Source organism: Aptenodytes forsteri, unplaced genomic scaffold (genome assembly GCF_000699145.1).
Source record: "Aptenodytes forsteri isolate BGI_AS27 unplaced genomic scaffold, ASM69914v1 Scaffold1, whole genome shotgun sequence".
Lineage (NCBI taxonomy): Eukaryota > Metazoa > Chordata > Aves > Sphenisciformes > Spheniscidae > Aptenodytes > Aptenodytes forsteri.
The window spans coordinates 4,491,123-4,504,006 of record NW_008795035.1 but is presented as its reverse complement, the minus strand read 5'-3'; the positions used below and the strand labels follow the sequence as shown (position 1 = coordinate 4,504,006).

Sequence of the window (12,884 nt, the reverse complement as noted above, 5' to 3'; positions counted from 1 at the left end):
GACATTCCACAAGGGTGGTCCATAGACTAAGGGAATGATATCTGTGTGTTATATCAAAGGATGGAAAGCAGGGTGGGTGGTTAATGAGGTTGTACTGGAAAATATGGGACTTGGGCACGACATAGATGGTATAGAATAAGGGGTGGATACTGCCCTGGTTTCAGCTGGGGAAGAGTTAATTTTCTTCCTAGTAGCTGGTACAGTGCTGTGTTTTGGATTTACCAGGAGAATAATGTTGATAACATACCAATGTTTTCACTGTTGCTAAGCAGTATTTATACTAAGTCAAGGACTTTTCAGCTTCCCACACTCTGCCGGTGCGGAGGTGCGCAAGAAGCTGGGAGGGGGCACAGCCAGGACAGCTGACCCAAACTGGCCAAAGGGATATTCCATAACATATGACATCATGCTCAGTATATAAGCTGGGGGGAGTTGGACGGGGGGCCGTGACCACTGCTCGGGGACTGACTGGGCATCGGTCAGCAGGTGGTGAGCGGTTGCATCACTTGTTTGTTTGGGTTCCCCCTGCCCCCCCAGGTTTTTGTTTCTCTCCCTCTCTCTCGCGCGCGTTGTTTTACTTTCCATTACAATTTTGTATTATTATTATTATTTTTCTATTATTTCAAGTATTAAACTATTGTTATCTCAACTCACGAGTTCTCTTACTTTTGCTCTTCCGATTCTCTCCCCCATCCCGCCGTGGGGGAGGGTGAGCGAGCGGCTGGGTGGTGCTTAGTTGCCAACTGGGGTTAAACCACGACAATGCTACATCCAGGGGTTCACTTCCTGTCAAATACAACACATCTGGAGAAGATGCTTGCATGGTAGCAGGAACCTCCAGTATGTGGTTATGAAATGAACCATATGAAACCTAACACAGATGTTAGGAAATATTAGTTGAACACAAGGAACAGGGGATGAAATCTTTTCATCTTCAGTAAAACAACCTATGTATCAAGCCATGTCTTTGATCATTAAACCTTTGCATAAGTGAGTATAAAGAATAAAAAGGCTGCTCACTAGGACCAAGCAGATTCTTCCTTGTAAGAAACAACCTATAAATAATAACAAAAAACCCCCAAACCCTGAAGAAAAAAAATCTGAAAAAACCCTATACCACAAGTTTAAGTGTGGAAATAGGCAGTCATGATTAACTGTGCATTGCTTATGGCAATAATTTAATTATACAGAGTAAAACTACAGAGCTTTCAGAAAAGCTTCCTTAATTTATTAAATAACCTACAAGCAATTTCCTTATATGGCTGGAGAGAAATCACTGCTGTATGCTTTAAAGCTGGAAGATAAATGGCCTTTGAAACAGAAATCATTGTTACTAACTGGAATAATAAGTGAATTGCATCACCATTGTTACAGATTCCTTTCATATAAATGTATTGCATTTTCTCCTGAGTGTGGTAAATCATCATCAAATCAGTAAAGGTGTTTATTGAATTTATGTAAATTAACAATGCAGCTTTACAGGGAAATGGGAGAAACATGAACAAGAAGGTACTTAGTGCTTTTAGTTTTAAAAATTCTTTAAAATTACATCAGATTTAAAAAAACCCACAACCATATATACTTGAGCTTGTATGTTCCAGGTAAAAATGAAAACCTGTTTTGTCAATATGTAAAGAGACCAGACAATGATCTGGTAAAAAGAGATGAAATACCAAACAGTCTGGCTAAGAGCTCTGACTGTTAATTCTGATCTTAAAATTCTAATGAATTCTTCTGAAGATGACAAATTTTGTGTCACCATTTAGAACTTTTGTATTACTCAACTAATAAGCTTTTCTTTATGGAAAAGCTAGACCCCACTGAGGAGTAGCCTTCAGCAGTAGAGACTACTCACAACTTTTTGGTAGAATTAATTGGTTACAAAACATTTCTTGAAATTTGGTCCAACTCTTAACATTAAAGACATAATTCTCACAATATATTTTTCTCTGCAGGAGGCAGCTCCAGAAGTATTTATTATTTGGCAAGCACGAAGACTATATCCTTTCACTTTTACCGCAGAGTGCTTTGGGGTGGGTTTTTTTTTTCCAAACTCTTAATTATTTTTTGAAGTAAACAGACCATTTTCTTAATATATTTTGATACTGAAAATGGTCAACTTGGGCATCAGACTAGAGTAAGGTATAATTCAGAATTTTAAAATATTAAGCTTCCAAATAAAGCTAATTCACCAGCTGCTTATGTTCTGAACACTAGGCCCATGCTAAAAGCAACCAGCATGGTTAACTGCCTAAATTAACAAAATCCAACCCTGACAGAATACATCTATTTTTAGTTTACTATATATTTACTATAAATCTCTAAAAATCAGACAATAGACATGAAAAAAATAATTTATATTTTGCTGTAGTTCGTACATTTTCATTCACAAAAATCAAAAAAATAAAGAACCAAATAATTTTTAAAGTTTACACTTTCTAAATTCTAAACACTACTTTTGATATTAAAAAAAGACAAATGAAGGACAAAAGCAGCAAAGAACGCTTTTCATACTCTAGAGCAAAGCAAAAAGAGCATAACTCAATGATTAGGATAATTTATCACTTAGAACCTTGTCCATGGAGAAAGTGAAAAATTTGCCAGAGCCATAAAAGAAATAATTTTTAGCACCATAGTTCAAGCAGAGTCCCATAAATAAAACTACAATTATCCACATCACTAGAGAAGTCGTATTACAGAATTTCCACTGTTGGGAAAATATTATAAATAATTCTTGCAATTTATAAAATATGAGACCTTACTGCTGCCTTTGGCAATTCCTGGCAGCGATGCTTACCTGGCAATACTCCAACCTGAAGATAACAGGCTAATGTAATCCCTAGTTTTCTCCTATTCATGCATCTTTTCCCTCCTCACAATTCAAAGTTCACAAAAATCACAGTTTAATTAGAGTGCCTTCATTTTTTTGCACACATAACATATCTAAAACATTCACAGATTTATTTAAGTTTTCTTATTATTAATCACATCAAAACAATTTCAGTGTATTTTGGATAATATAAGGATTCAAGCCTAGAAAATTAAATACTAGTTACATCTTACCCAGAACATTTCCTGCAGGTACTTCTTCAAGATCTTCAAGTTCTCTTCCCATAAGCAAGTAGAGATTCTCCAATGTACAGCAAGTCATATGAGGAACTAATGGCAGATCATCTGTAGCAGAACACTGGGATGACAGCTACAGAGTAAAACAACAAGTGTTGGATATTTATCACTCAGTACTGATAAAAACTTCTTCCTCAAAACCTCCTTGCATTCCAAAGCTAAGAATTACATTGTAGAGCATTTTCATTTCAGAAGTTAGGCATTAAAAACCAATATATACAAAACATTTTTTTCCCCTTCCAAAAATCCAGTCTTGTGGCAAACGAGCAAATGTTACCAAGAAAATAAAAAATAATGCTTTCTTTGGTAATTTTTAGGTGTGTACTACTCCTAGCTTGCTTTTCATTGTCACTGACAAAACATATGTTTTAAAATAAATTCATAAATAATGAACTATGATCACAATCTCAAAACATTTAACAACTTTTTTTTTCCATACTATTATGCACCTTCCTGTTCCCAAAAGCATTGTTTTTTCATTCACAAGTTTTCTTTGACTCCAAGTATGCACATATTGGATTTATTGTTGGCTAATACACTGTACTTAAACTATTTTGGAAATGTTAAAGTTTATAATGAGCTTATGGACACAATCAGCTATTATCACAATTACCTAAATTACTTTGATACTTTTTGGAATTTTTGACTTGAATTTTTTTTATTTTTTGAGTAAGCAATGTGTAAAAAGTTGTCCATCAGTGTTTCAAAAGAATCCCAAGTTATGGCAACAGTTCACTGTCACCTCTTACCTTATGCAAAGACTCAGCAGGATCATATTTTGGTCCTAAAACAAAGATTTTTTGCCCTCTTTGCACCACGCCACTGAACACTCTAGCAAAGGCAATGAAAGACTCCTTGTCGTCTGCTTCCTGTTTCATCGCCTTTGAGGTCACGATCTCCACTTGACCAGTGAGCTGTTGCTCTTCACCTAATCAAAGTTAGAAAAATATATGAAGTATACAAGCAGTTTCTGCCTCATCATCTGAAGAAAAAAAAAATAATCAATTGCATATTATTCTATCACATCTGGCAACACATTAAAAGACGGCAAGAATGCCTCATTGTAACTCATAATCCAGTCCTGTTGCTCATACACTGCTTTTGTACCAGTTTATTGTTAGGCTGGTTTTGTTTGGGTTTTTTGTTTTTTAAATGAAACAGTTACTCTCATAAAAGCTTAAAGGAATTAAAGTTATATTGGCATAAAGCATGCTAGTAACAAGTCCATAAGAAGGTTCTAGCGGTAAGATAAGCAAACCTGAATCTTTCTACCCCATACACAAGGGCAAAAGTCAATCGCCGCACCTTTCTACTTAGAGTGAAAATTATTTAATTTTTCAGCAGAGCACCTCCTTCAAGCATCATCTGTCTTCGCTGACTCAAAGTACTGAGACCAAGCATGGTCTCAGGCTATAGGAACAGGTATCCATGGCACTATTACAGCATTTATGAACTATCAGCTTTCTTACAGACCCCTCCTCATTCTTCGTTCAGTTCCATCTATTGAACTGTTTGGACTGGCATCTGGATGATTCTTTGTAAGGTACACAGCCCCTTGACAACACCTAGAAACTACTATTTAACATCCTCTAAGAAAAACAGATAGCAGAGCATTACATACCTTTCGTATCACCAGCGCTCCCAGTTACCTCAGATGAATTTTCACTTGGGGGCTTTTCTGACAGCTCCTTTCCTTGATTTGCTGCCAATTTTTCTGCATGCCTTCGTTTCGCAAGTTCACGCCGATGAGCTATTTCTTCTTGAGTTAAAGGCCTACATTGTATTTTAAAACATTAGTATTTGGAAATGTCATTTATTTTAAAATAAATTAAATCACAATAATTAGAATACTGTATTTGGCATAAGTAAAAACTTATGCAGAATGCCTTTTGTCCACATGTTACTATATATTTTCAGTCAGCTAAAATTAGCAAACTCTTCCTCTACCATGTTTAGGAAGAGGCCATCATGTTAAACTTCTGTTTATTTTGTTAAAATAAGTCAAGTTTCTCCCATTGATGTGTGAATTCTCACTTTTTCAGAAAAGATCCAAGCCAATTTTCAAAATTGCTTTTTACACCATGTCCAGTATGTTACCCTGAGCTAGAATGACAGCTAAGACTAAGCATACAGTGTACTAATCTAAGTTTATCTACACCAAGATAGTTAAAAAAAACTACCAGACTTACAGATACATAGGGATCAAATACTGTCATTTTAAATTACTTGTGGTATCTTTATTATTTTAAGGTAGTCTTTATGACAAGTGTTCAAATGCAGGGAAAAGTCTTTGCTTGTTATAGCTACCTTTCCGTAAAGTGAGTAAATTCATAAAAGACAAAAGACTTAAAACTGAGACAATAACGAAAAATAATTTTAATATTCTGATGCAATTTCTATCTACTCACTGGTAAACCCTACCTTAAAACAAAGTGCTTTAACGTAAGATTTAAAGCAATAAATAATAATAATTAAAGAATGACATTATCACTCTTACATAAGGCAATATAAACAGACTTGTTTTTAAATGCAACTCTTTTCAAGCATTTTAAACAGCGAAGTGAGTTACACATATATGAAATCTAACAGCACTGCCTGAAATTGTCCATTTGATTTTTAAATCTGGCCCTTAGTAACAATCTTCTAATTTAATAAAGTCCAAACAAGGAAATTAATTTCAGATACTAGTCATCTTCTCTTTCCAATTCCTCCTCTGTTTCTATGAATTTCCCATACAAAACAGCTGAACCTGTGATCCTGCTATAATCATTACAGATACTCTTAGGAATAATCTATTCTGTTTAGTAATTTCAGTATCGACAATTTCTCATGTAACGTGCTGTCAGGTGCCTACATTAAAAAAAAAAAAAAATCTTTATCACCGTGGCTTAAAAGCAGGGAAAAATAATCAAGTTATGCAAATATAATTTTTTTCATGGAACTAGAATACTTTCAATTTTTTTTTTCTTTTGCATTGGGAGCAATGGAAATATATATTGCTTTCCAGCATTAATAAATAATTTATTTCCAAAATAATAACCAATGCATTTTTATATTATATGAATATTCTTAATGGAATTCTAACTCGAGAGAAGAAACAAGAATTCTATCATAAAACATGCATTTGTACAACACAACTGGACACACTAATCACAAAGTCTTAGATCTTGACTTCAACTCAAGGTGGTGAACATAATCCCACAGAAAAACCCCATCTACATGATGTGTCCTTACGCCTGCACTTGCTCATATGATGGAGGCAAGAACAATGGTTCTTGGTATTAAGATGGTTTAGGATTCTTTCAGTCAATTGTACCAAGCACACAGTCTGATCAACAGAGCATTAAAAACAAAAGTGCCCTATGAGTAGTTTTAGCTTGTTTAGTAGCCTTGGACAAGTCACTTCCTCTCCTCACTTTAAATTCCACACTTAAAAAACAGTTCAAGATTTCCTGAATAGCAGTAGTAGTAATGAATGATAAGAGGAAGAAAACAGTGGGAAGCACTACAGCAGTAGAGTAATTTTTCTTTACAGAACAGGCATATAAATATGATCTCTACTGAAAAAAAAAAAAAAAAGACTGAATCACATACATCCCCATACCAACTACTCCACACTCCCAAATAGGGAAACAACCCATCACTTAAGGGTCAAAGTTTTTATGTGTAGCCAGTAGAGACACTTACTGGACACTTACTCTGCCCTTAACTGGATTAATTAGGGGCAGAAAGCCCTGAACAGATTATGTGGCTGAGACCAACTCACTGCCAGTACGTTGTTGTTTTTTTTTAATATCATAATATGGATGCTTTTCTGCATACAACACATTCTGCAAGAGACTTAATTTAAAAAATGCTTACTGAGACCCTTCATTTTATCAAAATTCTTCTTAGAACTTGAGGAAATCACTTTGAACACAGTTATCGTGCTTACCTTGAATCCAAACGTTCAACTCAAGATTAAGAAAACCATACATAAATTAAAAATCTCCCTAAAAATTACCTAAGAGAGATCCCCAGGATAAAACGTCAGGATTTGAAGCACAGGCTTTCAGAACTCAGAACCTGGGACAGACACATTACATGTCATAAAAAAGGCAAAAGGAAGACAAAATTGCCACTACAAACTTCTCAGCACCTTCTTTTGGTTTTTTTCCTTTTTTCTTTTAAAAAATCATCTCTTAAAGAATCATTGTGACAGAATGAAGAATATGTACCTCTGAAATTTGGGATAGCGTGGTATTTCTGTTTGGTTTGTTTATGTTATTGCAAAAGAGAGTGAGGCTTAACAATACAAAATGCAAAGCAGATGGTGGAGAAGAAAACTTTTCTATGATGATTTTTTTTTCCTGAAGGCAGCTGTTCAAAGCTATTTAAGGGTTTGGAATGTCTGAAAAATTCCCAGAGGAGAGAGATTGATAGGGAAAGTACAGATGAGACAGCCAAGGGTGTCATAAATGCAGTCTATATATGATGGCAAGTATACACATGAGGACATATGTATGCATTCCAACACATTTTATTGTCCAAAAATACTTTTCATTTGTGTAAATAATCCTTAAAGTAAAAGAAAAAAGTTTGTTTGCTTTTTTCCCCTTTACATAGTTTAAGAGTATCAGTATATTTAGGTGTCAGATAGCCCTAATCACAAATACCTTAAAATTCTGAATGCACTGGTGTAAGTTGCAATACATTTAAGCACAGTTAATTATATTCTCAAATTATATTCTCAATTTGGTAAGAAGCAGATTGAGCGTGGGTGGGACTTTAGCTAGTAGGTACAACCTAGACTTCCATCCTGGTTTCTGTCAGCATCAATTTCTGTAAAATTAGTCACTCCCAGTAGTATCATTAGAAACCACAAAAAGATAATGTTGTCAAATAAATCCTTATATAGAATTGTAACACACTCAAGCAGAACACAGCACACAATTAATGCACGTAAGGCACTGGATCTGCAACAAAACCGGTTTAAATTACACCCTGATTTATTCAAATTTCTCCAGTTCGCAAAACCAATCAGAAGGGAAATCAATTTTGAACAAATGCTGCCCAAACCAGAAGAAAGATTCTCTCTTCTTCTTCCCAGCCATATTTCTTCCCTCCCCTTTTTTCACTCCATGAGAAAGGATCTACAGCCTCATAATATTGGCAGAAAAAAATGGGACCATGCAGTCACACAAAACACAGTAAATGAAAATTCTGGAGCAGAAAGAAAAAGGGAGATTCCCTACCTCCAGAGAGATGCTACAGCATCCAGACACCATACATGTGAACGAGGCACAAGTAACAGAGCTGACACAGATGGGTAAACACATTATTAACTCATCTTAACCTCAACCACGTGGTAAACAAATGCTATGGAAATAATAATGTGGAAAAGAGTATAATATACATACTATTACCATTCAGTAGATTGTTGATTAAATGAATCAGATTTCAGGTAATGTAAGCAAGCTACTGCCGACTTCTTTATTCCCACATTCTCCCGGGATAACTCATTTAGTTCAAACTGAACGACAACTAAACTACTTCATGCAATCAATCCTCTGAATATGATAGCTTTTCTACCCTTCTGTGTTTTCAGAGAGACTTCATTCCAAAACCTTTCAAAAATTCAGTGACTAATCAAGCCAAAAAACCCAAACATAAATTCCCCTCTGATTATTAAAGTTATGTTTATTTTTTTAACCTTTTTTTTAACCTAACCTATTTTTTTAACCTTCAGACCATTTTAAAAAGGAAACACCACAGTCAGAACATCAACTAATTTCCAAAAGACTGACACTACCATCAACAAGTGTCTGTGATGCATCTCCCATGCCATGAACAATGTTTTTGAAGTGGCTGAGAATGCTTTCTCTCCATACGGTTTTTACCAGTTTAAATTCCATGAGCTCATGGACACGTGCTTGACTTCATGAAACTAAGGGGATAATTTCTGTTAACATCTTTAAATCCAAGTAATTTATAGAGAATCTTCTGGATTACTCTTCATGACTCTGCTCTTCAGAATTAAGTTCTAGTTAAATCATTGGCTGCTGTTCTGCTCACCTTCTGGCACTCAAAGACTTCTGACAACGGCATCCCTAAGGACAGCTCTCTCAAGCACAGCTTGTTTGCTACAATCCAGCACAGAGTATGTCCAGCGGTCTTCCTAATCCTTCTGAAATTCATTAATTTCTGGACTAAACTGCGTAATGTCTATGGAACTATTTCCATTCACAAACTAATGTACACCTACTAAGATTATTTCCTATCTTTTCTGTTGCAACTGAAAGCACTAGGCAATTCACAGTAGAAATAAACGTGTATACACAAAATGAACAACTGAAAATTATCCAAACCAGAATTTACATAAAATTTCATACAACAATCTTACAGGGCTCCTGCAAAGGGGAATTACTCGGTAACTGTTTCATATTGTATTGTATTATATAGCAATTATCATTCATTCTGAGATACATAATGAAACTAAGATATCAATATCAAGCTGTCATACGCTGACTTGAAAAACACTCTTGACTGATATACTGACTTTTGATTTCCCTCAAATACTAAACGTGCAATAAAGAAGAAGAAACTTGAAGCAAAACTCTTTCAGAATGTTACAAGCTTTTCTCTCTTAAGCTTACAATTACACAAACTAAATTATGTCCAGAGATTCAAATTTCATCCATTACCACATATACCTCTCTTAGATCAGTTCCAAAGGTCTTAGCTGGATTCAAGTGTACACTGTTACAATGAAATTTATTTCACAATAACCGTAAGTAGGGTTTTTAATTTTTAAAAGCCTATATTACTTTATTAATTATATAACTGGGTGCCATCCTCAGATGTTAACCTGTAAATCTGACAGGCTGTTCAGATGACTCAGGCCATATTCATTTCTAATGCACCAACTACAATTTAGAACAAACTATTAATGCACACAGAAGATGATGGGTTCAGATCACACTGAAGTCACTGAAAGTCATATTGCCTTTAAACATAAAAATTAATCTACTTGCAAGAAGATAGGAATTTCTTACAGAGCTTGGAGCTTTATAAATATTCTCTTCTTTTGATCAAGACAATGTAGATAGGAATTTAGCTTGGAGCTTGGAGCTTTATAAATATTCTCTTCTTTTGATCAAGACTGTCTTTTTAGCAAAAATCACAAGATTTACATTTTTTCCAATACAGTTTTTAGGAAACATTAGAAAAGAAAGAGATGAAGTACACTACAATCTGTTGGTGTAAGACATGCAAACAAGCTAGCTTGTACCACAAAACAAAGAAACAACTACCATCATCATTTCATACAGAACTGTATGGGAAAGTGCCTATTTCCTGATGACACCTAAGAAAAAAAAAAATCCTGATTTCAAGCTGACTGAGGAGAAAGAGGTACTTTTCATATTATCCAGAGCAAAATGGTAAGGGTATTTATGTTTTATATCCCCTAGTGCAGTCATGAAATATAATTTTAGTACATCAGGTTATTTGGTCAACAGACTTTTCTTTATTACCATTGAAAAGTAGAAATGGAATTTCTTTAGTGTCCTCTCTTTATCTACATTATTCAGCAAGACTGTAAGAATGATGGACTTGAAGTAACATAAAAGGTTTGCCTCCTATTGCTGACATTGCATCACATCACTGTGACAGTTATACATAAAAGCTCTACAAAGTTAGTACAGGATTTCAGCATAACAAACATCTGATATCCAATTTACATTTCCTCAGTATTTTATATTAAATACACATAGCGACAGCTAAAACTACTTGAAAACGATCGTAACTAATTACTAAATATTTCTCTTTTACACTGGGTTGATAAAGACAGAATTCTGAACCTCAGGAAGAGCAAACTGGAACATTTATACTCCGTACCTAAACGCCAAGCTCTGCTTTTATTTATACACCTACACTCAACCATTCTGTTTTAGACCGCAGTTCAATGTAAAACACTAGTAGAAAGGAGAGAAAGAAACAGCAAATGCTGAATGAACACCTAATTCTGCACATAGCAATACTTAAGAATAAATAACCACAGGCATCATCAAATAACCATGGCCTCATTACATAAAGCAAGTAGCTCCAAAAAGAAGCCAACATGACCCTATTTCCTACTGGTTTTGATTTTAGATATTTTAATATCTAAAGTGAAGAAGATCACAGTCTCTTATCAGGGGTCCTAATGTGTTGTCTACTCTGCACAACCACCGATTTTCAGAAAATTTACACCTTTCTCTGATTTGGTTGGAATCAGCAAATAATTTCAGAAGTTCAGACAGAAGAAACTGGAAGACAAAACATATTTGCACAATTCTCGTTTCTTTAGAAAACCTGTTAAAAACTCAGGGACATACTGGTACTATATAAAAGTCAAATTTTAAATCTTTCCAAAGAAAGATAAACATAAGCTGCCAACCTGTTGTAACCTGACCACAAATTATTTTCCCATGTATTCTATTGTTGTAACAGCTGACAAACTTTGTTATTTAAACAGTAAAATCAAAAACATAGCAGTTTTATTACAGAATCTATTAATTTTTAAAGTCACCTTCTAGGAGATATTAGTTGCCAACAGCAGTCTCAAAGGAGGTTGCTTTAATTAAAAATCCAACCTTCATTATCATTTACTGTACACCCTGGACTTAGAAGAGCTTTTTGCTTTTCCCAACCTATGCTTAAAAAGTATTACAAGCAGATGGTAGAAATAAGGTAAACTATAAAAACTGCAAAGTCAATTTGCAGCTTCTAAGAAATTTACAAAAGGTAACATTTTTTTCCTCTGGAAGAAGAGTGTAAGTCTTGCCAAAAACAAAAATAAAAACAAACTAGAGAAAAATCTCAGATTTTTTACATGCTTTAACACGCTTAAAAATACTCCCTCCCCCAGCCCCCCCAAAGGATGCAAATAACCTAGCAGATAGGTCCAGCAGTCAAACATCAGAATACACAAGAACAGTTATGGCTTCTCAAAATTAACATGGAAATGGAACTTATAACATGTATTAATGTTCTTAAATAGGTAAATATGAAACCACTGTTACTCGACACAGTGTACGTATTCTTTGTTCCTCCCTACGTTCAGGCATTCTTATGGAGCATCCTCATGGAATGCCAGTTTAAATATTGGATCTCACACACTCCACACAGCCATCACTCAGTTCTGTTAAGCACAATCCTCACTGTGTAACTGTAGATAGCACACAGTGGCCAATATAATTCAAAACATGTGCTTAGGAAACACATTTACACAATGCTGTGTTTTTAAAACACTTTTATTTTGTTTCACGGAGATAGCTTTCCTTCCTCTCCAAAACTAACCTCCTTTTCCGATTTCTTCAAGAACTGCTTACCTGTAGAATCTGAACAATTCAAATATTGAGAAATACACATTTAGCTATATTACTCTTTTTCAAAAAATGAAATCCAACTGTCACTTCAAAACAAAATTGTTAATACTACCTAATCAGCAAAATTACATGGTGCTGATAATGACTAGTTATCTCAAAGAAAAACAGTCATGTGATTTCATTTTACTACTAGCCAATTAGTAACCAATTGAATAGTTTAATATTAAGGCCAGCAAGAAATACTTTTCACACAAACTACGGAGCAAGACACTACAATTCTCAATTTACTGAATAAACAGGGAGAAAGGACATATTGTCTACAGTCATCACTAATATGCCTCAAGTCTCCCAGAAAGAATTCCAGGACAGTCCTCGCCCTCCTGCAATATTATCTCAGAAAGCCTAATT

General features: G+C 34.8%; 1 protein-coding gene across 1 annotated transcript in view; it reads right to left on the bottom strand.

Annotated features, from left to right (window-relative positions):
* Positions 1 to 12,884, bottom strand: part of EFL1 (elongation factor like GTPase 1) — an 85,506-nt gene that overhangs the window by 55,963 nt on the left and 16,659 nt on the right. The window contains exons 13-15 of the mRNA XM_009276546.2: positions 4,748 to 4,899; positions 3,876 to 4,054; positions 3,064 to 3,199 (exon numbers count right to left, since the gene is read on the bottom strand). Of these exons, the coding sequence (XP_009274821.1) occupies positions 3,064 to 3,199; positions 3,876 to 4,054; positions 4,748 to 4,899 (467 nt within the window). The remainder of the gene's footprint in view (positions 1 to 3,063; positions 3,200 to 3,875; positions 4,055 to 4,747; positions 4,900 to 12,884) is intronic.